At 36.0% G+C, this 27,350-nt stretch overlaps 1 protein-coding gene and 3 non-coding genes across 4 annotated transcripts; 2 read left to right on the plus strand and 2 right to left on the minus strand.

Moving 5' to 3' along the window:
- Positions 1-106: 106 nt before the first annotated feature.
- TRNAK-CUU (transfer RNA lysine (anticodon CUU)) lies at positions 107-179 on the minus strand. Its single transcript has one exon. It is a non-coding gene; the product is annotated as a tRNA-Lys (tRNA).
- A 296-nt stretch (positions 180-475) lies between these two features.
- LOC118992700 (U6 spliceosomal RNA) lies at positions 476-579 on the minus strand. The gene has a single exon (XR_005067701.1). It is a non-coding gene; the product is annotated as a U6 spliceosomal RNA (small nuclear RNA).
- Positions 580-2,125: 1,546 nt separating this feature from the next.
- PSMA3 (proteasome 20S subunit alpha 3) lies at positions 2,126-27,285 on the plus strand. The gene is made up of 11 exons (XM_037054393.1): positions 2,126-2,231; positions 7,045-7,127; positions 12,643-12,766; positions 15,458-15,559; positions 15,644-15,717; positions 18,797-18,869; positions 19,739-19,804; positions 22,981-23,027; positions 25,401-25,468; positions 26,497-26,561; positions 27,124-27,285. The coding sequence occupies exons 1-11, from the start codon at positions 2,211-2,213 to the stop codon at positions 27,166-27,168; spliced, it is 768 nt and encodes a 255-aa protein (XP_036910288.1). The 5' UTR covers positions 2,126-2,210; the 3' UTR covers positions 27,169-27,285.
- Positions 16,124-16,313, plus strand: LOC118992681 (U2 spliceosomal RNA). Its single transcript, XR_005067691.1, has one exon. It is a non-coding gene; the product is annotated as a U2 spliceosomal RNA (small nuclear RNA).
- Positions 27,286-27,350: the final 65 nt, after the last annotated feature.

Raw genomic sequence — 27,350 nt, forward strand, 5'->3', positions numbered from 1 at the left:
TAATATTAAAAATACTTAAACTAATTAGACTTACATACCCCCTTCTTAGTTACAATATTTCGGAGAAACTTTAAAGCAAAATGTGAGGAATACAAAACGGAACGCACGCCCAACGTGGGGCTCGAACCCACGACCCTGGGATTAAGAGTCCCATGCTCTACCGACTGAGCTAGCCGGGCGTCCGAGGGAAAGCCTTAGTTTTATGCTTCTTAATCATTACTTGGCTACATTAGGTTTTTATTCCCCAACATTGCTTAGAGAAAATTGTATCATACTATAAAATGTGCATTTCCGAATTATTTTCAAATACTCTTTAAAACATTTGTTTAATTATGGTTGAATTTAAGAATTTCTATTGCGTGCGTATACCAAGATCACTGAAAACTCAAAACAAATTCTTATAATTACAGGTTCATTGATTATTTTCTCTGAGATGTTTTAAAAGACTGCTTAATTACAGCATTTGAAAGGTATGAAAAATATAGAACGCTTCTTGAATTTGCGTGTCATCCTTGCACAGGGGCCATGCTAATCTCTGAATCGGTCCGGTTTTAATATATGTGCTGCCCAAGTGAGCACTCAAGTTACCTTTAAAAAACCTGTATTAGGGCTTTTCGCCCTTTATCAAATGGCATACTGGATTCCTACAATTTGGGGGGCAGCATTAAAAAACAAATTTCACCCTCTAAGAGACTAATGACACTGAAAAAAAAAAAAAACAGTGGAGGTTAGCTCTTTTCCTGTAACGTGGTCTAGTCAAGGAAAGTTAAATGGAGGAAGGGGATTCTGGTTCACTTAAAATAAAGCCTCTTTCGGGTTACTGACAACTGAGAGACAGGACCCTCAAAAGTTATTATTATGGAGCTCAAATAACAAAAGCTCGGAGGAAAGAATTACAGAGTCATTGAATATAATGATAAAGAATGTTAATTATAAGAGGAAAGAAGAAAAACTGTTTTTGATCAAATGAGGACAAATTGAGACAATGGAATAATCTCCGGTGGAGATTACTAAGCAACTATTTACATTAAGCAACTATTTCCCAGATTAACGGAGCCTAGAGACATGACAACTGAATGCAATGTGTGGTGTTGGATTTTCTTTTGCTATGAAGGGCATTACTAAAAAAAAATCACTAAAATTTATACAAGTCTGTTATATCAGAAAATAGTATTCTTTAATTTTGTATTGTGACTAAATATTGTTTGTGGGGAAATACACAATGAAGTATTTAATAGTTTAAAAAATGCTAATGGCTTTCCACTAATAATCAAGATTAAAATACAAACCACTACAAGATCTGGTTCCATGTCCAACTCTCTGATTTCACTTCCTATCATCTCCCCCACTTAATCACTGACAAGCCACACTGACCTGACCGTTCCTGTAACGTACTAAGTTTATATTCCTTTACAACTCCGAGTCATTTTCTAAGTACTAGGCCTAAAGCTCCATTGTGTCTTCTACCTTCTTACCACAAGGTCCGACCATTTTGCGTATTTACTCTGTTGCCTATTTCCTCCATTGAATGTAAACTCTTTGAGGGACGGGGCGGAGTTCTCGGGACACATCAGAATTCAGCAAATACCTTTATTAGTCTTAACCTTAATTCTACTAAATAGTTGTATTCACAAAAAGGTTTCTAATGCTTCAGTAAAATCCCTGAGCTCAACGATGGCACCCTTAGAATGCAACTCTTTTCCTTATGAGGACAGGTGGGTCGGGGATGCTCTCAAAATACCGGGTCAGAGGCAGGAAGCCACGGATGAAGGGAAACCTTTCCCCTATAGCTTTCTCAGGTCCTGGTTAGAACACGTCTCCGCTTTGCTACCGAAAGAATAAGGTTGCAAAGTAGAGGAGTAATATAGAAGATAAATAATTCTAGGAAATGGAATAGAACAGCTTTTCAATCAACCCGAAGACTCAAAATAGCTCAAAAACACTCACAACCAAAGGTGAAAAGGAAGAACGCCTTGAGCTTCCCTAACCCACCTCCACTGCTTCTGCAAATGTACGTCGCCCGCCTCTTTAGTCCCCTCCTTTTCCCACAATCCTCTGTTCCCCAGGCTAACAACCAAGGAAAGAGCCACAAAGAAAGCTATTGGTTGAAAAAGCAGCCAATGAGAGAGCCTGTTACTAGTCTGCGCGCTGCAGGGTAGGAGAACCGCTGTAGGCCCTGACGCTCTACACGTTCGGGTGGTGTTAGCAGGATGAGCTCAATCGGCACCGGGGTGAGTTCGCTGTCTCCGTGTTAATAGTCAAAGGGTTAGCATTGAAGGGAGGTCGGACAGGCCGCTTGGGGTGCACCAGTTTGGGGTGCACCGGGACTGCCTTCGACTAAGTGGGCCAATTTCAGGTGTTTTTCCCACGCTAATTTTTAGGCCCGAGTCTGCGTTGACGGTGACCGGAAGCTTTTAAGTTAAGCTGTAGCGGGCTGGCAGCGGAGCAGTAAGATTTGGACCCACTTTGGATTGCTGAGTCACTTTCTTTAGCCTCTCAGGGAAACCGAAAGTGGAAACTCGTGGGGCGTGAATTAGTGTGAAGGGTTTGGTCGTCAGCTCCTCGTGAGAACCACTGAGGCCAGGGGACTTGCGATTCCAAGGTCTGATACCCAGCTTTCCGTGGGACAGTTCCATGCAGTTGTTAGGGTGCTGCTGACTCACCGGGCCTTCTCCATCTTCCCTACGAGTGTAGTGATCGACCACTCAGTATGACCCCTCGGCAACCCTGTCCGGACAGAACTAAGAAAACCGGTCTGGAAAGTGAAATCAGAAGAATCCTTGTTTTATCCCTGTCCCAGCTTTTCCTGTGCAGGTCACATAACAGCACACTATCGTGGTTAGCTAGGGACCTAACCGTTCTTGAGGATTTTGAAGTTGGACTTCAAATCCTTCATATTCGGCTTACTGCCTTCCTTTGTTAAGTGTACTGCATAGCTACAGTATTTTGCTTACTCTTTTTATGTGTTTCTCCATGCAGAAAGTATAGTTTCCTTAGAAATATATATTGGTTGTTTGCATTAAGGCATAGAGTAATGGCTTTCTTAGTTCATCTGTTTCTGCAGTTCGCAACATTTTAATACTCAGCATCAAGCCCAAATACTGGTTTTCTGAGTTTGATAACAGGTAACTTATGTTTGCAATGGTTTCATCAATTTGGTTATGTTATGCTAAAATCAATATCATGTATATACTTTTTAGGAATAGTTGTTCAGTGATGCCTGTGGTAGCAAATTGACTTTGCAACTATATTAATGTTATCTTCAGTTGATAGTTTCGCTATACAAACCCTGTAAAGATACTTGATAATATAACCATATGAGGTATTTTGGCATTATAGTAGTAGGGTTAAGGGTCTTCACTGAACACAGCAGAAAACTGAGACTCAGGGATCACCTGAGGGCTTACCTCCTGTCTTCACTTCTAATTCTGATAAGACCTGTTTGCCCTGGCTAGTGTGGCTCAGTGGATTGAGCAACAGCCTGTGAACCAAAGGGTCATTGGTTTGATTCCCAGTCAGGGCACATGCCTGGGTTGCAGGCCAGGTCCCCAGTGGGGGGCATGCAAGAGGCAACCACACATTGATGTTGCTCTTCCTCTCTTTCTTCCTTCCATCCCCTCTGTCTAAAAATAAATAAATAAAATCTTAAAATAAAGAAGACCTGTCTATTTGACATTTCTCTCCACTTTATCGTTCAATAGGCATTTCAAACTATACGTGCAAAGTAGAGCTCTGGATTTTCTTTTCTCTTTACCATTTTGCATCTCCTACAACCTTCAGTCTTCAATGAATGGTCCCGTTCTAGTTGCTCAAATGAGAAACTGTAATTCACCTTTAATTTCTTTTCTTTCCTTCCTTTCCTTCTCCTTTCCTCCTTCCTTTTCTTTCTTTTCCTTTGCTTTTATTTTTTAATATATTTTATTGATTATGCCATTACAGTTGTCCCATTCCCCCCCTTCACTCCCCTCCACCCTGCACACCCTTCCTCCACCATTCCCCCCTTTTCGTTCATGTGCATGTGTCACAAGTTCTTTAGATTCTGTATTTCCCATAGTATTCCTGCCCTCCCCCCTGTCTATTTTCTACCTACCATCTATGCTACTTATTCTCTGTACCTTCTCCCCCCTTCTCCTCCTCCCACTCCCCTGTTGCTAACCCTCCATGTGATCTCCATTTCTATGGCTCTGCTCCTGATCTAGCTGTCCTCTTAGTTTGCTTTTGTTTTAGGTGTGGTTGTTAATAACTGTGAGTTTGCTGTCCTTTCACTGTTTATATTTTTCATCTTCTTTTTCTTAGATAAGTCCCTTTAACGTTTCATATAATAAGGGCTTGGTGGTGATGAACTCCTTGAATTTGACCTTATCTGAGAAGCACTTTATCTGCCCTTCCATTCTAAATGAAAGATTTGCTGGATAGAGTAATCTTGGTTGTAGGTCTTTGGATTTCATGACTTGGAATACTTCTTTCCAGCCCCTTCTTTCCTATAAGGTCTCTTTTGAGAAATCTGCTGACAGTCTGATGGGCACTCCTTTGTAGGTGACTGTCCCCTTATCTCTTGCTGCTTCTAGGATTCTCTCCTTCATTTTAATCTTGGCTAATGTAATTATGATGTGTTCATAATCTTGGTGTGTTCCTTCTTGGGTCCAAGATCTTTGGGACTCTCTGAGCTTCCTGGATTTCCTGGAAGTCTATTTCCTTTGCTAGACTGGGGAAGTTCCCCTTTAATATTTGTTCAAATAAGTTTTCCACTCGTGGCTGTTTCTTTCCCCCTTCTGGTACGCCTATACTTCGGATGTTGGAACGTTTAAAGATGTCCTGGAGGTTCCTAAGCCTCTCCTCATTTTTTTGAATTTTTGTTTCTTCATTCTTTTCTGTTTGGTCATTTTTTTCTTCCTTATGGTCCACTCCCTTGATTTGAGTCCCAGTTTCCTTTCCATTACTATTGGTTTCCTGTGCATTTCCCTTCATTTGAATTAATTTAGCCTTCATTTGTTCCTCTAATTTGTGGCTAAAAACAACCAATTCTGTGAGCATCCTGATCACCAGTATTTTGAACTGTGCATCTGAAAGGCTGGCTATTTCTTGGTCACTTAGAATTATGGGCTCTGGGGCTTTGAGCTATTCTTGAGTCATGTTTGGTCTGTTGGCACCTGTTATGTATGAGGGGCGGAGCTTCAGGTGTTCACCAGGGCGGGGCAACTCAGTTGCTGGGTCAGTGAGGCTGTATGAGGGGGCAGGGTCAGAGAGAGGAAAAAATGGCACTTTCCTTTGCTGCTTCTCAGATTTCTGTCCCTCTGTGGCTTCCCACAAGCAAATTGGGCCACTCTGGTGCTGGTTCCCGGGTGTGTGGGCCCATGTACTCTCTAGGACCCTGTGGGTCTCTCCAAGGAACTCTATGTGGGCCTTCGAGCCTCGACCCCATGAAAGTCTTTCCAGTTGGTGCTTTCAGGCTCTAATTCCCACTGGGGCCCTAGCCTGAGTGGTCTGTCTCACTGTTCGTTCGCTCCTTTGCTTGGTTTATCTGCTCACAAATGTGTGACCGCAGTCAGCCAGCCGCCCTGCGCCCTCACTGGGTCCGCCTGTTGCCACCCCACGCCTGGGATCCACCAACCACCTCCACCTCTGCTCCTGGATCTGTCGGAGGAACGGGAGGAACAGCCTTTCCAGCCCACCCAGCTCCACCGCTGACTCCGCCCCTCTTACCAGTCTGGCTGAGTGGTTCCTGTTGTCTGACTTCCGTACAGTTCAGTTTTCACTGTTTTGGTGGAGTTTTTGTTTCTAAAACTTTGCTGTCTTTAAATTTAGTTGTGGGGAGGGTGCACAGTGTTTCCACCTACGCCTCCATCTTGGCCGGAAGTCCTCTTTTCTTTCTTTCTCTAGTATCTCCTACAGTCTTCAGCTCAGTGAATGGTACAGTTCTGTTACTCAAAAAAAAATCTGATTTACCTTTTTGATTTCTTTTTTACTTTATTCTTAGAGCCAGTCAAATAGCAGGGTTGTTGTTTTTTTGTTTTGTTTTGTTTTTTGAGGTGGAGGGAGCCTGGGAGGTAGTCTTTACCTCAAAAGATACTGCCTTCCATCTCTTTTTCTTTATTTGAAATACCACTTTTGTAATACCTGATCTCTGCATCTACTCTTTTCTTCTGCAATTCATTTCTCAGACGAGTGATTTTAAAAAATTAGATCATATTACTCCTCCTGTTTAAATTCCATTTGCTTCCTATTACATTTAGAATAAATATAAACTTCATATTCCAGCCTAGAAGACTCAACATAGTTTGGCCCTTCCTTACATGTCTCTAATACAGTTTTCTCTCTACCACTTACAGTGTTCAAGAAACAGTGGCCTGATTTCTTTTCCTTAATTGTGCTGGGCTTATTTCTAGCTTTAGGTCTTTATGCCAGATGCCAGGATGGCTCCACCATATCCAGAATGGCTGGTTACTCCTCGTTTGTGACTCACTCTAAATAACAAGACATAACTGCCCTGGGGAGGGCTCTCTTTATCAAGTAGACTGTAGTGGTTCCTCCAGCTTAATCACTTCACCCCATTTTATTTTCATTAGTCCTTTCTTTTCTGGGTTACTGCTGTTTCTCCAGCACCGAGATTTGTGCTTAGTCTGATTTAAAATAAAGGAATTAAAGAAGGAGTATTCTTTGTATTTCCTTATAGTGACTAATATATGCCTATTAAATGTTTGAATGTTGAATAGTTTGTCTAAGGTCCTTCAGTTTGTTAGTCCCACAGCTATGAATCAGAGTAATCTCACTCCAGTGCTATTTTTGCCATACTATGAGCTTTGTGTTTTGTGTGAAAAAAGTTTATTTTATCTAGAACTTGTATCTGTTGCTTTTCAGTAGCAGAAATCTAGCGTGTGTAAGTTTTCTCTTAGCTGCTGTTGCTGCTCTGACAGGTTAAAACAAAGTCTTTATTGAGATTTAACACACATTGCTGATGTTTTAAGTCATTTAGAAAAAGAATTGTAAGGTTATTACTGTCCAGGATATATCATTAGAGGCTAATTATTGCCCTTTTCCTCTTAGTATGACCTGTCAGCTTCTACATTCTCTCCTGATGGAAGAGTTTTTCAAGTTGAATATGCTATGAAGGCTGTGGAAAATAGTAGGTAAGAAACACTGTTTTACTTAAAATTACCATATTTCAACCAGTTAATTAATATCTCTTTTTACATATTTCTGGTACTTAGCCTTTGTTATGTTACTTTGGCACAAAATAATATGTGCCCTAAAATAATCTTAACTTATTAGTCATTTCCAGATTTTTTTCTTTTTAAAATTTGTTTGTTCATTCGTTTGTTTAGTATTTTTTCCAGATCTTTTTTTTAGGCCATATCTTTTCATGAGCCCCAGTCCTATGTTCCCAGTTGATTCCAGTGTTAACCCACTTGGACATCTTACCATGTTTCAAGTGTAGTACATAAAACCGAATTCATTTTCATCTTTGGTAGCCCATTTCCTTTTATGTATTTATTTTTAATTTCTGTTGATTTTTAGAGAGAGAACAGAAAGATGTAGGATCAATAAGATATTTTCCTATTTGATTCACTTCCTGTACTCTTTGTTTTATTGTTTAGAATAATGCACTAAAATGATTTCTTGGCATTGCTATAACACTTTGGTTAAATTATTAGCTTGCTGACAAATTTTATGAAGAAAATTTCTTTAATTGAAGAAATTTTATCAGTTATAATTATATGATCATTGTATTTTGAATCTAAAGCAGCTTTGGGATGAATTAAAGAACGCTTAAAAAAGAATTTCTTTTATTCATCTCACTCAGATCTCAAAGACTTTCAGGCCTACTAGACAAATGGTGTTTAAGCTCAGTTTTTTTTAAAAGATTTTATTTATTTATTTTTAGAGAGGGGAAGGGAGGGAGAAGAGAGGGAGAGAAACATGAATGTGTGGTTGCCTCTCACACACCCACACTGGGAACCCACACATGTGCTCTGACTGGGAATTGAACCAATGACCCTTTGATTCGCAGGCTGCCACTCAAATAAACTGAGACACACCAGCTATTTTTTTATTTTCATCATAATGAAAGCTTTTGGAATAGAGGTAGAATAGGGCAATGTTTGTAGAATTTTAGAAAAAGTCTATGTGTAAATACTGAGTTATTCAGATTTCTACTAGTACCATTAATATATGACTATGGAAGTTATGAGCGTGGTGACTATCCCTAGTTTTTTGCACATGCTATCACCTAGCAAGCCCTCAATAGTTATTGCATCAATAGTCATTTTTTTGTGCCATCTTCTGAGTGGTAGAAAGAAGGTATATGGATTTCTAATGGCTTACGAAATGGGTAAATTTTTTTGAACAAAAATACATTTTAAGCCCTGGCTGGTGGTGTATTGAGTCTGCGGTCCTGCGAACCAAAGGATCAAGGTTCAATTCCCAGTCGGGGCACATGCCTGGGTTGCAGGCCAGTTCCCAGCAGGGGACACACGAAAGGCAACCATACATTGATGTTTCTCTCCCTCTCTCCTTCCCTTCCCCTCTAAAGATAAATAAAAATTTAGAAAAAAGATACATTTTAAGTCCTGTTACAGGATTTGAAATAAACAGTTAGTTTATTTTGTGTTTAAAGTTGTATTAGACATACTGATATTTATAAGCTGTCATTACCTGATGCTATAATAAAGTAAGGCTGTTAAGACTTTAGGCTAAAATGTATTTGTCATTGTATATGAAGTCTAGTAGAGTTCAGAAGAGAAACAAATTCAATTAAAAACTTGACGCATTTTCTTCCTTTTGATAAAGGAAGATAGGTCTTAGACCAGGGAGCTGGAGAAAGACTTGAAGAAGTTACTGTTTTTCTCCTTCTCTTCATTCTTGTACTTCCATTGAGTGTAAAAAAACTGGTAAGAGAAATATTGACTAAGAAAAACTGGAAATGCATTTTGAATCTGTAATGCATCTGTAATTCAAAAAATTGACTCTAGGCTATGAAGATCTGTGTATCTTAGTAATTTGTTTTCTATTAAGTATATGTAAATATGGTTTAAAACAGCTTCATTTAAGTAAAATTGGAATTCTTAAAACTCGAAACATTAAAAATAAATGTATTTTTTCCTCCACAAAGAAAAAAATACTAGGAAAGTATTTCTTTTTTTTTAAGATTTTATTTGTTTATTTATTTTTAGAGAGAGGGGAAGGGAGGGAGAAAGAGAGAGAAACATCAATGTGTGGTTGCTTCTCACATGGCCCCCACTGGGGACCTGGCCCACAACTCAGGCATGTGCCCTGAGTGGGAATCCAAGTGGCGACCTGTTGGTTTGCAGCCCGTGCTCAAGCCACTGAGCTACACCAACCAGGCGAAAGTACTTCTTTTAAAGATATCTATGATAGGATATTGGATGAGGATCACAAGATGTGCATTTTCCTCCTTGCTGCTAGTGATAGGGTTCTTTTTTTCAGTCCTCTGAATGTAACTTTTTTGTTGTTGTTTGTAAAATTTGGGTGGAGACATCTACCCTAAGTGCCTCACATACCTTACAAGAAGAATGAAATATATATAAAAACATTTGGAAAAATTTTGAAGTGCTATGTGGGCACAAAAGTGGAAATTAGAAAAATTAGCTTGTGTATTAATTTTCTTAAGACTCTGGCATATAAACTAATAGTTAGAAAACATTTAACCACTTAATTAAGTAATTTGATTTAAGATTATATTTCTGCATTGAATGGTAATTACTTTTTTAAGAAGAAAGAAATTTAATCCTCGGAATTTAAAAATCCGTTTTTTTTGAGTGCCTGTTAAGTATAGGAACTACGAACACAAATAATGACCTGTAAGTTAATACTTAAAGCACTGTATTATAACATGTATATTATGATCATAATTTTACAAAAGAATGCCCATAGGAGGTAATACGCAAAAGATTAAATTATGATCGTCCCCCTTAGCCTCATTTAGGAATCAGGATATGATAGGAAAATTGAAATACAACATAAGGACTAGATTGTTTAGAACAAAAATATAAATAAAACTTTGGTGTCAGGATCTCAAAGAGCATTTTTTAATGTACACTATATAGGTTCTATCAGTATTTACTATGACCCCCAAAGAGGTTTGATTTATGCAACTTATTAATCTTATTACTATTTACCATGTTAAGGTTCAAAAGAAATTTTAAAATATCCAATCAAAATAACACAATTGCACATTGACATAAATGATTTAAATGAACATTTTTAAAATATTTAATATTAGTAACATTTTTAATGAAAAAGAACCTAAAATATAAAGAAAAAAATGTAGCTAGAAAGTGGCATGGTTTCACATTTTTGTGAATCTCAATAGTTAATGGAAGCTTAATAGAAGACAGATTTTCATGTGCTTCAGTAATATGTTGTTACTTTTATTGAAGCATGTGAAGTGAATCAGTCTTCATGGAGATATGTAGTTGCAAAAATGAGTATTTTAATAGCCTTTTCAGATAATTATAGTTGTCGTTCTATGACATTACACCGAAACTAGACAAATGATCATTTCTTAAGGGTTTTTTTATTATTATTATTTTTTTGCAGTGTGGTGTCTGAAGACTTAACAATCAACTCTTTGTACTTGGAAATTAAAATCTGTTGGGTTGTCTTTGCACTTTGGATGTTTTACCCATGCATGATCTATAACATTGTGTATTGGTCACTTTGAAAATACTGGTTGATTGAGTTATAATAGATCTTCCAAATTTGAGATATTTTGTTGTAAACTATCAGAAACATCACACTTATCAATATTAGTATCAGTCTGATCATATAAATTGTAAGTATTGGGAACACAAGTTCACATTGGGTGAATGTTTTCCAAAATTCCAATTTTTGCTTGAAAAAACTTGAATTTTATCACTGACAGTACAATATGATTAACTGGTTTCTTGTTTTTGTTTTTTTGTTGTTGGTTTTTTTTTTTAAGTGAAAGGCTCACTTGTTCATTTTAGAAAAAATCTGCCATATACTTAAGTGTAAATAACTGTAGTTTCTCTGAGGTTTGTTGAAGGTAAAAAGAGGTGGTCCATTGGAAAATTCACAACTCAAAAACAGTTTTACTAGTGCTTGTCCCTTTAGGAAGCCATCCTATTTTGATGTACAGAAGTGCTTTTGAGTACCTTCCATTTCAGTATGATAGTAAAAAGGTACTTAAGGGTTATCATCTAGTAAAATTAATTACTGCTTTATCAAGGACATTCTTAAACTAAAAGTTCCTTTGTTTTTTGTTAAACTGTGAGAGCATAGCAGTGAAGAATACAGTGAGTAGTTTACTACCACCATTTGTAGTAGTAAACTACAAATGGCCTTGATTTGTGTTGAGGTGCCAGCAGTCTTACCCACAGTGCTGCTGTGCTGTACCGTTAGTGCAAACATCCACACAGTGGAAAGGGTAAATGATGTCTTTGTATGTCTATGAAAATAATTTTGACCTCACAGATCCCCTTAAAAGGGTCTTGGGGATTCCCAAGGGAGTTCACAGACCACACTTTTGAGAACTTTTAAATTAGAATAAAGAACTGTGCAGTGAGGAAGATGAAGGTATAACAGTGGAAATTAACATGAAGTGTTTGTGGGGTGACAGCAAGGTTGAGTTCAGGAGAGTACTGGATTTATAATAGGAAACTAAATAAGCTAGATGAGCTGTGCAGATTCTCAGGATTTTTGAAAGGTGGGCCAAGAACTTTAAACTTGATAGGGGAACCACTGGAGATACGGGACGTGTTGGGGAAGGAGTGTCTGCATTTCTTTGCAATATGTATATGTGGCTCTGTTCGTGTTTCTGGTTGTTTCCGATCAGAATTCCCTTTATGAAAATGTTTGGAAGAATAAAGTAATTAATGTATTTTCATCTTAAAATGACAACTTAATTTCTCTACAATTTGAGGTTACTTTAAGATCTACTCTGTTTTAAACAGTTGTATAAAACATATTTTGTTCTTTTATATGCTTATTATTAACAATACGTGGTTAGTGCAGAAAAAGCAAATGAACAAATGAAAGAAAAAAATCATAATCTCTCCACCCAAATTAGTCACAGCTAACTTTTTAGCTGGTGTATGGCCTATCTTTCTATGCATACTATGTAATGTTTTTAATGGACATGAATCTAGTCAATATTTGTTATAATGTAACTATCACATGCCAGACACTGTGCCATTTTGTACATATTTTGTTGGCATCTTTTTTGCACTTATAATATCTTTATGACACAATATGGTAGATTTTTTTGTCACATGATATTTATATGGATATAATTTACTATTCCTTTCTAGTTTTCAAATGTATTTGTTTTAAAGTACTTGCCATGCTTAAAAAACCAAATGTTGCCCTGGTTGGTGTAGCTCAGTAGATTGAGCTCGGGCCTGCGAACCACACAATTGCAGTTTGATTCCCAGTCAGGGCACATGCCTGGGTTATAGGCCAGTTCCCAGCAGGGGACGCATGAGAAGCAACCATACATTGAAATTTCTCTCCTCCTTCCCTTCCCTTCCCTTCCCTTCCCTTCTAAAGATAAATAAATAAAATCTTTAAAAAACACACACAAATGTTAACCTATTTTTGTGTTTTAAGTTTATGAGGTTTATTTTCATTTTAAAAAACCTGATTTTCTTCTGCTTGTTTCAGTACAGCTATTGGAATCAGATGTAAAGATGGCGTTGTCTTTGGGGTAGAAAAATTAGTCCTTTCTAAACTTTATGAGGAAGGTTCGAACAAACGACTTTTTAATGTTGATCGGCATGTTGGAATGGTAAGGTCACTTTTAAAAAGGTTTGTTTTTGCCTTTTCCAATTTCTTGTAAAGTAACTGACTGGCATATATTAAAATGAGATTATAAGAACACGTTTTTTACTTGGGCAATGAGGCAGAAACAGATTAGAGAGCAGCCACAGAAGTAATTACAGAGAGTTACTGGTTTGTAAATAGTTCACTGTCTAAAATAAAGGTAGCATTCTCATAACTTGATTAGAAATTGATATGAAAAACCAACTGCTTTAAGAAAAAGATGAGGGAGAAGAGTGAGAAATACGTGTAGAAAAAAGATCTTGGCAGCATAGATCACTGATGAAGGCATTTTCTGAGCATCAAAGAATCTTTAGGTTTTTGTGTCCCTTGTGGGAGTCACTGTCATATTGAAGATATTAGCAGATAGAGAATACCTTTATTTATAGTAAGTGGAGTACCAAAAAAGGATGTTTAATGAAAGGAAAAGTGGGACACATCCTTTTTAATAGTTTCTTAGGTATCACTGTATTTAACTTAATTCATGCAGCTGGTGTCTTGAGTGACTACTTTGCATAATTGCAAGGCAAGTAATAAGTACATTACTGATGTCATCCTATGTGAATATCAGACTTTCTTTAGTGAGAATAACCTAAAAGAAAGGAAGAAAGAAAGGAAAAGAGAAGAAAAGAAAAAGACTTCTAACCCGGCTTACTGAAAAGGCTAGGAAGAAATGAGAAGACCTGTGTGCTAGGCACCGTGCCAGAGGCTCTTTATATATAAATTATCTTGTTTAATTCTGAACTGAGTGAAAGTAATACTAATCCCATTTTTATGGATGAGAAAACAGATCTGTATAGCTGGTCAAGATATAAGCTGGGATTCAGACTTGGGTTCGCATGGTGTACACGTTCCAGTCTGCAGGGAGAGATCCTGTGAAACACACACACTCTGCCCTTACCTTTGGTATTTCTAAAAGAGATAGGTTATACATAAACACAAAAGGGATGGCAACATAGAGCCAGTTGGTTGTAAATCTACAGATAAATTTTTTTGGTCTCTTCAGTGATTATTTTTTTGAACATATTTTCTGTCCTGAACAAATTTATTATTGCTAGTGAAACTGATAGTTTTTATGAAACTTGGCACATTGTAACCTAGCTAATAGAAGGGGAACTAGTGAGTTAGGCAGTCCTTCACTCAGTAAAAACTACTTTACATAGGGGTGTTCTAAAAAAAATAATATATGCTTACAGGGACTTCAGTGATAGGAAAATTGTTATTCTAGAATTTTCAAATTTTTAACATTTGTTATTTAAAGCCAGGAAATTGATGGCATTCCTTAATAGCCAGAAATTGGTAAAACATTAGATGCACATTGAAGAGGGTTGGGAACAATGAAGGGTTAAATGTTGTGTTTCTGATTGTCAACTTCAAATGATTTGAGAATTATTAAGACTACACAGTAAGCTTTCTCCAAAGCAATAGTTGATTTAAATGGTGAAATTTACTGGATATGTAACCTTAGGGAGATTACTCTAAACACTAGTACCCTCACCCACAAAACTACAATAGTAATATAGTACCTACCTTATACAGTTATTGGAAAAGTTAAAAAAGTGATCATGTAAAATCCTTAGCATGTTATGAGTGCTCAATGTGTGTTAGGAATTTCATCATCCTTACTGTTAGTAGGTAGCAGTAGATAAAAGGCTATTAAAAATTCTGATATAACTTCTAAATTCTGCAAATTTCCTAACCAAGCAGTTCTTAAGACTCTGGTTTCTAGTACCTGTGTTCCAGTAATTTTTTTCCCCCATGGCTTCCCTAGGCCCCCCCCAAAATACCTACTCATTGTTCTCTTTGTTATGTATTTAGGTCCAAACAAGTTAGTGCTTATGTCCTAAAAACTTAGTAGTTATGTAAAAATACACATAGGATGAAAGAAATGTATTTTTATTTTATTTTTAAATAATCACAGTTAATGTGCACTGCACAACTTCTTAAACTTTGGAATCAGATTACATGTTGTCCCCCTCATTTCCTGTTCCATATTGATTTTTGAAAAGTACTAATTTTTTGTTATAGCAACCCAGCTTCTGAGTGATATGATGATCCTGAAAGGAGTATGAATGGTCTAATGTTGAACCTGAACTGCTTGAACAAATCAGTGCCCTAGGATAGTTCAATAGTTCAGTACATAGTTGGGTAACTGCAGTTGTAAGCCACCAATCATAGAAGACAGTGGTTTGTCACACTTTGGTTTGGCATTACAATTTATAGTCAGATGGTAGAAAAGGAAGATTTGAATTTGTGCTGTTTAGACCAAAAGTTTTAGTAGCTTTTTTTTATATATAACTGCTTTAAAGAAAAAAAAGAGCAGTCCTTAAAAAGACCAATAGTTTTTAAATTCTTTTTGTTGTTTTATCCTTCATACTGAAATGGTAAGTGGAGAGACATGCAGGATTTATTATAGAAATATTTCTTTTGAATGTGATCATTGGACAAAGCAGTGAGTCACACTTGGTACATTTCTAAATTGTAATTCCATACCCAAGCATCAAAATGCCAGAAAGTCTTATGAAGTAAACCTTCAAGCCAAAAAAACTTATTTTTAATGGTGATGCTTGCTAAATGTTTTAAAAGCCTACAATAATTACATACTTTCCTTGATCCGTCATACAATGGGTGTATATAATAAATTGGTGCTTTCTTTCAGGCAGTAGCCGGTTTGTTGGCAGATGCTCGTTCTTTAGCAGACATTGCAAGAGAAGAAGCTTCCAACTTTAGGTCCAACTTTGGCTATGACATTCCACTAAAAGTAAGTTCATGACATGTTGAGGAGGCTTTTGAACAATAATTGAAGTTTATTAATAAGCTTTTCTGTTTTCTTCCACTCCTTCAGCATCTTGCAGACAGAGTGGCCATGTATGTACATGCATATACACTCTACAGTGCTGTTAGACCTTTTGGCTGCAGGTACGACATTTTCTGAGATACTCAGTAAGATCTATACTGTAGGTATCTTTTAACCAACATTTTAACCTTTTATACCCCTGAAAATATGAACTACTACTAAGAAATGTTAGGGCAGTGATTAACTACAACAGTGTACATAAAAATAAAGACTTTGAATAGTGAAAAACACTATACAGGCTTTTTTTGTTACTGATTTTAGAGAGAAACAGGGGAGGAGAGAGAAACACTGATCCGTTCTACTTATTAACGCATTCATTGGTGAATTCTTGTATGTGCCATGACCAGGGATTGAACCTGCAACCCTGGCATGTTGGAATGACCCTCTAAGCAATTGAGCTACCCAGTCAGGGGTATACAGACTTGAACTGATGATGAAACATAGAACTCACATGTTTTGTTTTGTTTTATCGCTTCTCAGCCTTTTGGCTAAGATCAAGTGTAGAACTCATATGTTTTTTGTTTTTTTTATTAAAGATTTTATTTATCTTTAGAAGGGAAGGGAAGGAGAGAAGGAGAGAAATGTCAATGTATGGTTGTCTCTCGTGAGTCCCCTGCTGGGAACTGGCCTGCAACCCAGGCATGTTCCCTGACTGGGAATCGAACCGCGATTATGTGGTTTGCACGCCCGAGCTCAACCCACTGAGCTGTACCAGCCAGGGTTCAGAACTCATATGTTTTTAATCTGATTATAATTAATTTTTGGAGGAACGTGGTCTGGTCTAAAAGTATAAACGTCCAGTTATAAATAAGTACTAAGAATGTAATATACAACCTGACAACTATACTTAAAACTAATGTATGATATACAGGAAACTTAAGACAGTAAAACCTGAGTTATCACAAGGAGAAAAAATTTTAATTTTCAATAAAACAAAAAATAAATCTCTGATGTTAGACCCTGACATTCTCAGGAAACTGCAGATTGATACTCTGTATTGTCATTATTAGGTAGCCAACTATACTTACACATCAGTATTCTCATTAATTTCTATCTGTATACTTGAAGCAGTTAGGTAAAATGCTCTTGAATGGGAATTTTTTTTTTTAAAGATTTTATTTATTTATTTATCTTTAGAGGGGAGGGAGAGAAACATCAATGTATGGTTGCCTTTCGTGCATCCCCTGCTGGGAGTTGGCCTGCAGGGAACCAGCCTGCAACCCAGGCATGTGCCCTGACTGGGAATCGAACCCCGATCCTCTGGTTCGCAGGCCCGCGCTCAATCCACTGAGCTACACTAGCCAGGGCTTGAATGGGAATTTTTTAATGAATCCATACAAAATTACATTTTAAGTTCCTGTTAGTCTTAGTTTCTATTGTTAATGTGGAATGCTGGCATGTTTATTTGGGGGAAAAGCTGAGATTCAGTTGCATCAAGGCTTAGAGTACATGTAAATATTCAAATACAGCCCTGGGCAGTGTGGCTTAGGAGGTTGGCACATCCACCCTTACCTAAAGGTTGTGGCTTTAATCCCCAGTCTGGGTGTGTATCAGAGGCAATCAATTGATGTTTCATCCTCTCTGTCTCTCTCAAAGCAATGAAAAAATGTCTTCAGGTGAGGATTAAAAAAAATGCAAATACAGTTTCTGAGAGATCTGTCATGACTAGATTTCCCTCAAATAAGAAATGTTTAGGTTATAACTTTTAAAAAATAAATAAGTCAGTCATGTTTGATCAGAATGAACATTTACTAATAATCTGAGTGCTTGCCACTGTGAAAAGTTTGTAGAAAGTAAGTTTATTAGCTTTAGTCCTACCTTTGAGGTGTTTATGATCATATTTAAGTTATTAAGGGGAACAGACATTAGAGAAAACCTGAGTGTTATTCTATTAGCAGTAACTTCAACTTGTGGATTTTTTTTATATTAGTCATTTTTAAGGTTCTTACTTAAATTATATTATGAAACACTTTGCTTTCAGACTTCCTAAACTACCTTTCATTTTAACCTTTCAACTGAGCTCTTAATTCATTAGTTCTGTTTTTAAGGGAGAATAGTGTAGAGGAGAAAACTTTTTCGGTAAATATTCAATATAATCTATGAGTCAGTCATAGATGTCATAAATGGATAGGAGGGCACAAAGATAAGTTACCACTGATATCATTTAAGAGGCAATAGGATAAATGTATGTATTGAGTATAGTGGAGCACTATACCCAGTTAGGGAATGGCCTCTTTCTGGGGAGTTGGTAAGGAAAGGAGGGTGTGAAATGTAGGGGGACTGATAAAGGTATTTCAAGTAGAGGGACTGGTATGAAACTACACAGGCATTTCAGGTAATGTGCAAGTAGTCAATTATACTTGGTGTCTACACTGTAAGATTTATACACTATTGAAGATAAAGGAGCCAGATAATAGAGAAGTCTGCTGCATACTAAGGAAACATTGAAGATTTTAAAATAATGGTAATCAGTTATATATTCTGAAAGATAAGCTTATAGCCACATGGAAGATGAAGGGAGTGACAGTAGGGAATTGGACTGGTGGCTGTTACGGTATTTTGAACATGAAATGATACATAAGATGAGGCTGGTTTCTATTTTACTTGTAAAGGAAAGAAAGTCACACTTTCAGAAAATCAGTAATTCATATGATTGTTTAATAGCCTAATTCTAAGTTTGTTGAGCATATAGAAGTGCTTTGAGCCAATTTAGATTATTTCAGAAAAATGACTGGAGGAATATGGAGGAATAGCCAAAAAAGAATGAAGAGTGGAACAAGAGTTTGAGGTAGATTCAGTGTACTCACATCATGAATTTTGTCATCTTGGCTTTTTCATATTTATGTTTTTACCTCTTGGGTCCTCTTACTAGTTTTCCATCTATCAGTACTCCTTTATCTACAGTTATCCTTCCAGGAAAGTTTCATCAGAATGTTTAATACTAAGCAAACAAAGCCACATGAATTTTGAAGTTTCAAAAATGTACTAGTTTTTATTGAAACTACCTTATCAAACTGTATAATGAGTTACATGTATATAAGTAGTTTGTCTTAGTATAATTTCATTTTTATCACTGTGTTTTTAAAATACTTTTATGATATTAAGACCCATGGTTTAAACAAGTAATTTACTTTTATGCAGTTTCATGTTAGGGTCTTACACTGTGAATGACGGTGCACAACTCTACATGATTGACCCATCAGGTGTTTCATATGTGAGTAATTTTGAATGATATGGAATTTTTTTAGTTTAACGGTAATTTATGAATACTGAAATCATATACTTAGATTACATGAAGTATCCTTAAAATTTATTCATTCAAAGAAAGTAACATTTTGTTATCATGAATAACAAAAATCTATGAATATGAGGCAAAGGAAAGATCTGTGGTTTTCAGTGTACTGTTTATAAAAACTGCATAAAGAACATAGATTTTTGAGTATGTGATATTCCCTTCATTATTGTCAGTATTAGCTGTGTCTTGAAACTGTGTTATTTTCCTTTTAAAAAAAGATTTTAAATAGGATTTCTTGGACCTTTCTATAATTATCTTAACTGTCTTCTGAGATTTTTATGGTTTTTACTAATTAAAAAATAAGTGAAGACTTCATATTTTGTCATTATACACAAGTATAAATGGATATCCTTTAATTAAAAAGTAAAAAATAACCTTTATAACATAAAAAAGAATGATAATTTAGAGTGTAGAACTCAGGGATTTCTGTCTTTCAGAATAACTTTTTCATTGTTATAATGCTAATAATTTTTTTCATTCCTACTCAAAAATGTCTCTCGTTCATGAAGTGCATATAATGATATAATTAGTTTTTCTTTGGATATACCTTTATTATAAATAATCCATATTATTTTAGAATTAAGTTTTGTGTTTTAAGTTTTTTGAGCCCTTTGTTATTCATTAGGATGTGTTTGATTGTATTTCTCCATAATTGTTTTTGAAAGTCATTTAACATCCTTTCATTAACTTTAAATAGAAACAGTAGTCATCAATGATTAATGCTAGTATGTTAGTTGAATGATATATATGTGTGTATATATATATTGGTGTGTGTTCTTTTTAAATAGGGTTATTGGGGCTGTGCTATTGGCAAAGCCAGGCAAGCTGCAAAGACAGAAATAGAAAAGCTTCAGGTAATACATACTTAATGCTTGAATTTTTGCTATAACATTATCCTCATGTAATGAAGTTTTGCCTCTACAAACTAAACCTTTTTGACCAAGGATATAGTGTGGTTTGCTATTTACAGCAGAGCTTATTGACGCTAAGAAACTGAATAGGAAAGCTGGTAACATATTACTTGTAGAATTATGTCATGGATCCCTTTATGATTTTGATGTGTGCTTATTATAAACACTTAATCCAGATACAGACAAATTATTGTGTAAATTTACAAAATCCTTCAAGCCCATTCATGGAACTCTGTGAGCCTTAGGTTGAGAACTTTGGTGTTTTATTATATCATCTCTTCTCTGGAGCACTTTTGTCTGTGGAGGTCTTACAAGACTCTGACTGTCCCAGCACTTCTCGTTCCTTTGTTCCTATCCACAGAAGGCATGAAACCCTGTCCTGTTCCAACTACCCACTTCTTCCAAGAGCCAGAAATTCATAATAGTGTAAAGATGTCTTAAAAATATGTTGGTTTTCCTTTTAGGCAAATTGATTAACTTAATATGAAAACAGCATCTACCAACTCTTTAATGCTTATCAGAAAGTTTCCAAAAAGGGAGGCTTGTGATTTATCAGTATTTTGGTAAATTACAGTAAGAAAATTTTCCTATACATTTACTATTAATTTGGGACTTTGCTCAACTACTCATTCAATGTATTTAAGGCCAGGCTCTATAGAACATCTTAGCACTTGGAATTTAATACCACGTTCTACACCTATAAGCCTAATTCATGTTTGGTGTTTTAGTAAAATTGACAAACGGGTCTTAGACATCACTTAGCCCAAACACAACCCTGGGCTAAACACACTGGCTAGACTCATAACCATTACATTGGTTATGAAAAATTCCTAGACCTTACGACTTTTAGACCAGTGTTCTTTTCCGTCATACATACACTTCCTGATGTAGCACTAACTTCCCATCTTCTACTCATTTCCCTTTTGCTTTCATCTTTCCTTACTTTGTGTAGAAATCTGAAGAGAGTATTTAGATCAGTCAAGTGTCCTTTGTCTTTCTGAGGTTAAATCCTAGCTAAGAAATGAGCGAGATCACTTAGTTGAGAAAAATGTATACCTGAATGACAAAAACATACTCTAAATCAGGTCAGCAAACTATGTACACTTTTGAAAGTTTTTTGGGAACACAGCCACATTCAGTTTATGGCTGCTTTTGCACTGTAATAGTAGAGTTTGATAGTTGGAACAGGGACCAAAGACCATATGGACCATAAAATCCAAAACATTTACTTTTACTGTATGGCTCTTTACAGAAAGTTTATCAGCTACTGCTCTACGTCATTGCTCTGGCCTGTTTTTCTTCTGATGTGTTTACCAAAAATATTACTTAATGAAATAAAAACTTCACAAACATATATAAAAATGAATTTGTATTTGTATTCATTTAAAATGTGCCTTTTCACATTTACCTAAGTTTTCCTTTGTATGATACAACTTAACCCATAAGGGCAAAAATACAAAGATTGGTATTCCTTTCCTTCATGTCATCCCCAGTGTAACATGAAAAAGTTTAAACATCAGGAAAGGTAAGAATAGTACAACAGATACCTGCATTTAGATTGCAGGTATTTAGATTATTTTCCAACATTTTATCCACTTGTATGCCTTGAAACAAAATTTGCCAGCATCATAACATTGCATTCCTAAATGCTTCAGGATTTGTCCCCTTGGAATAATACCATTATCACACCTAACATGTCATCTAAATAATAGTCCATAATCAAGTTGGCTTAGGAAACAATGTCATTTGAAACTGTTTTTCAAACCTAGATATAATTAAGGTTCACACACTGGATTTTTTTAAAGATTTTTTTTTTTTTTAGACAGAAGGTGAGGGGGAGAGAGAAACATCAACGTGTAATTTGCCTCTCACACACCCTCTGCTGGGGACCTGGCCTGAAACCCAGGCATGTGCCCTCACTGGAAATTGAACTGGCAACCCTTTGAAGGCTGGCAGTCTATCCACTGAGCCACACCAGCCAGGGCTGAATACCTCTCCTAATTTAAGTCCTCTCTTCCCCCAGTATTAACTTCTTTGAAGCCCATGGCAGTTGTTTTTGTACTTGGTTCCACATACTGGATTTGTCTGTTTCCTAACAAGATTGGTATTCTTAAATTTAATTCAGTATTATGCTTTTTGTTGTTGGTCCTGCTTCCTCATATGGTTGTGCAGGCACAGAGCATCAAGATTTTTTTAAATTAAATAAATACCAAAAATATTAATGAACCTAGAGGTGAAGTAACTGAATCACCTCAAGTCTGGTCTGCTTGGTGAATACCCTTTTTCTTTACCATTTCTATCCTTCCCACCATATCTAGAATATGACAGTTTGCTCAGACATTTTTTTTAATCCTGTCACATGTTCAGAAACCCATATGCCTAATAAAATCTTGCATTGGTGATTTACAGTACCTACGGTATATAAACTTCTCTGATGGGCACTTAAGGGTTCTTTTTCTACCCTGATTCCAGATGTTCACTATAACAATGATTTTAATAAGGTTTTGGTTTCCCACTTTTGCCATTTCATTTGCTTCCTCAAAATCAAACCAAATCCAACTATGTCCTAAGAACCCACTCAAATCTTGGTTTTACAAGGCTTTCCCTAATATTTTGCATTTTTGTTTTGAATTTTGTCTTGAATAATTCCACAGGGAACATTTTATCTTACACATTTCTTCATGTCTTTATAGTAAGTATGCATGATTTGTTTGCATTTTCTTTTCCCAGATTGGTTATAAAGAAAAAAAATCCAATCTTTTAAGTATCAGGGTCTGCTTGTGAATAGACTAGAAGGGTATATAGATTTTTATAAATTTTACTTATCACAAAATTAGTGGTACTCAGCATTATGGCTGTCCAGAATATGTTTTGGCATAACAACTTAAAAACATTAAACTAAATCAAGAAACAGGTTCTGGTCTTTGGAGATTTTTGGTTATTTTCCTTGGTCTTATAGCTGAGAATCTATCTCAAGAGCATGGGTTTTTGATAAAGGTTGTGAAAAAAATAAGACAATAGTTACAAGTGGAAAGTGTTTCTTTGACCCATAACTTACTGTGTGTGTGTATATATGTATGTGTATATATATATATATATATGTATTTTACTTTCTGTAGATGAAAGAAATGACGTGTCGTGATGTTGTTAAGGAAGTTGCAAAAATGTAAGTTGAAATTTTCCTATTGACAAAAATATTTCACTTTTTACCTTATACATTAATTCAAAAAGGCTGTTTTGTTTGAAGATAACAGTACATAATTTTAGAAGGTGAATTTACTATTTGAAGGAAAATTGAAGAAAAGAATATTCACATTTTAAGTGACAATGAATGAAATGGGGAAAAAACACCTTTTGACAAACTAAAACTCTTGCTTAGATGATAGAATTTAAGGTAGGAGGATATAGTGGACCTCCAGGTACTTTATTTCCCAGTTCCCAACTTCCCAAATCTCACAAGTCCTAATAATAGTAATCTTAACTTACAAACTTTATTATTTTTTTTAGCTTTTATTCATTTTTTAGAGAAGGGGAGAGGGAGAGAAATATCAATGTGTGGTTGCCTCTCATGCACCCTGTACCAGGGACCTGGCCTGCAACCCAGGCACGTGCCCTCACTAGGAATTGAACTGGCGACCCTTTGGTTCACAGCCTGTGCTCAATCATCTGAGCTACACCAACCAGGGCTTTATTTTTGGTTTACAGCTAGTTATTTCTGTATGTGATCCACGAAACTGACTCATTTATATAATGTTTCTGTGCGTACGATAATGTTAATGATAAAAGTTCTTGTAACAAGATGAGAACTTAGTATTTCAAAACATTTTAAAAGAATGTAAGAAAGCCTGAAGTGGTTCCTGTTACAGGTATGGAGTAGAATGCTATGTAATAATTATTTTTTTAAACTTTTATTTATTTTTATAGAGGGGAAGGGAGAAAGAGAGCGAGAGAACCATCAACGCGTAGTTGCCTCTCATGCACTACCCCACTGGGGGGCCTGGCCTGCAACCCAGGCATGTGCTTCTACACTGGGAATCAAACTAGTTTACAGGCTGGTGCTGAATCCACTGAGCCACACCTAGGGCCAAATGCCGTGTAATAATGAACAGTAAGCAACAACAAAGCCAGTAAACCTGAGTTGGCAGTACTTAATTTTAATTCTTCTAGCTCAAGGAATGCAGGCATTTAATGTCCAAAAAATCCAAAATGCTGGTTCTGCAGTTAGCTTTTCAGATTTTAAAGTTGTAAACACAATTCCCCAGAGAATTCACAGCACCTATATCAACAGGAACACTGTCTAGTCAGTCAGCTTTTTGTACAAGTGTCTAAAGTTTTACATCTAATAATACATGCAAGGGAAAAAGTCCTAGAGAGGTCTTTTATGTAACAGTAAGTATACTAAATGATCCCCTTAATCTCATCCAACTGATAATTTTTATATATTGAAATCTCAAAAGTATTTTATGATTTCAAAAGTCTTAATTTTCTAACACTCCTATTAACTCCCCTTGCCCCCCCCCCCCCCCATTTAACCAGAACCTTCCCCTTTCTAGTTGTGAAGCAGAACCCCTTTTAAAAAGAACTGAGTGTGGGCTGCAAACCAAAGGGTAATGGGTTCAATTCCCAGTCAGTGCACATGCCTGGGTTGTGGGTCAACGTCCCAAGTAGGGGGGGGCATGTAAGAGGCAACCACACATTGATATTTCTCTCTCCCTATTTCTCCTTCCCCTCTCTGAAAATTAAAAAGAGACAAAGCAATTAATTCTCATTATTTGTACAACAGTTTTAACAGGATAAACTCAGATTTCTTCACTGAAAAGTGATTCTGGAAATTAGCCCTTACCAGACTTTTTATGTTTAGCTGTAACAGTACATACTAATTAGTTCCATGTAGGAAAGCCATCTCTTCATTGTTTAGTAATATGGAGTTTCAGAAAAGCAAGATGATTTCTTGTATTATAGCAAGGTGTTAGGAATGCCCTCTAAAAGTAAAGTGTGTAAGACGGTGCAAAGTATAAAATAGGAAAGCTTTGTTCTGGTACTTAATTTTTTGAAATTTTTACTTGAATGTGTTATGTGACAGTGCCTCCTTGTTTGCTGCAATTTGGCACATATTGTCGTTTAAAGGCCAGGTTAAGGGGAAAATGCACAAGGATTTAAGAGTCCTGCCAAGAAGTTGCAGATAAGAGACCACTGGCAACTGCAAAACTTAAAACAGTTAATGGAGAAAACAAATATCCTGAAAGGAACAGGTGATGATGGCCTTTTCCCATTTGTGTTCCTTATGAGTTATCTTTTTTAGTTATGTCTCCAAAGCAATGTACCAAAATACACAACTATGAGTTTTAAAGGCATATTGAGTCATTTGTAGTGTTCATCAATCTCGTGTTACTTGTTTTCTAGTGTTCATAAATATAAACTGTGTGTATGTATAATTTTATACAAGGAATGGTGTTATAATTTGTGCGGACTAGGTACATGAACTACAGTATTTATAGATAACCAAATGATTGTAGTAATTTCCCCTCTTCTGTTCTAGAATTTATATAGTGCATGATGAAGTTAAGGATAAAGCTTTTGAACTGGAGCTCAGCTGGGTTGGTGAAAGTAAGTTACTGTTATATATTTTCTTCTGAGTTGTGTGTACCAAACCAAACTTACTACTGGATGTCTTTAAAAATTTTTTAGAAATAATTTGCTAATCTCACATACATATAGAAAATTATACAAATAATAAATGTATTTGTGAATTATTACATGGGTACAGTCATGTAACCACTCCTGGTCAACACCTAACACTAATCCCAGGTCATGCATTAGGCCTCCTTGAAATCAGTTCTATACCTCCCCCCCCCCCCCCGAAAATAACCACTATGCTGAATTTTAACGCCATAGTTTAGCCTATTGAAGTTTATATAAATGGAATTATACAGTATGTACTTTGTCCAGTTTCTTCAACATTTGTGTAAGTCATTTGTGTGGCTGTGTATTATTAGTATTTGTTCACTTGCCTTGTTGAATAGTATTTCTGTGTTTAAATTACCAGTTTCTTTTTGTTTTGCTGGACAGTAGCTTTTTTTCCCTTCCTCTGTGGACATTGAGTACAACACCAACATAACATTTCTATTAGAAATATACTAAGAGTAGAATAGCTGGGTCATGAAATAGGCATATGTTCCATTGTAGTAGGTATTGCCAAAGTGTGTTCAGACATGGAACAAAGAAAGCCTGAACAAATTTACCAGGTAGTCTTTTTTGAAAGGGAATGTTCTGCCTAATAATTGATTAAAGTTGTGAATAGTTTATATACATTTCATGTTTTTAAAAAGTACTACTGAGAAACCAACTTTTTCTCTCTAGCATGGTAACCAGAGCTTCAAAGTCAGTTTTAAAAACTTAGTCATTGAATACTGAGGATAAATTATAGTATAATTTGTCTCCATAAGAGCTAAATTTGAGCAGGTTTAATTTCTTACGGCTGTGGAGAGAACACAAAAATGAATTCAAAGTACCTGATATTACTCAAAGTACAACTTAACATTAATTTTAAATGGGCCATAACTATGGACTGTGTATATTGCATGGTATCACAAATCACAATATTAATTCATTTAAATATGTGGCTTCATTTCTAGTAACTAAAGGAAGACATGAAATTGTTCCAAAAGATATAAGGGAAGAGGCAGAGAAATATGCTAAGGTAAGTCCACTGCATGAAAATTCCATGGAAATAAATTTATATTAATGATTTATATTAAATAACAAGAATTGAGTTGAAACAGAAATTTTCTAGGTTATTCTCAATGGGGTAGAGTTGCTGATTCCTTTCTTTTTTTTGGTGAAAATGGCAAAGGTTTTTGTGTTCGTATTGTGCATATTCTATGAAAAATAGTTGACTGTTAGACAAGATATATTTAATTATACTTTTATCTGGGTACTTTATTCTAACCCAGTGTTCATTTTTTAAGTGACATAACTTTTTAAAACATTTTGTTTCTTTACTTTTAGAGATAGAAGGGGGGGGGGAGAGGGAGAGAAACAGCAATGTACCAGAGGTGCATGAATCGGTTATTTCTCACATGTCCTCAACTAGGGACTGGCCAGGAATTGAACCAGCGACTTTTCAGTTTGCAGGCTGGCAGTCAGTCTGCTGAGCCACACCAGCCAGGACAGTCTCAAAGAATTTTTAATAAGTGGCTTATTAGATTCAGGTTGTTACAATTAAAGTTTAAAAACTGATTTTAAACTTTTTCTCCTAACAGGAATCTTTGAAGGAAGAAGATGAATCAGATGACGACAATATGTAACATTTACTTCAGCATTTATTTTAAATTTCTAATACAGTCCCCATGTAACTATTTTGCCTCTTGGATTACTACATACCCACTGACCAATTTTCATTAAATTTTTGTCTTGTAATCACTGAAGTTTGATTAATATATGCTTGACAAAATTGGTGGGGGTAACTGAACACATATTTACTTAGCAT

Source organism: Sturnira hondurensis, unplaced genomic scaffold (assembly GCF_014824575.4).
Source record: "Sturnira hondurensis isolate 20B ecotype Veracruz unplaced genomic scaffold, ASM1482457v3 Scaffold0008196, whole genome shotgun sequence".
Classification (NCBI taxonomy): Eukaryota; Metazoa; Chordata; class Mammalia; order Chiroptera; family Phyllostomidae; genus Sturnira; species Sturnira hondurensis.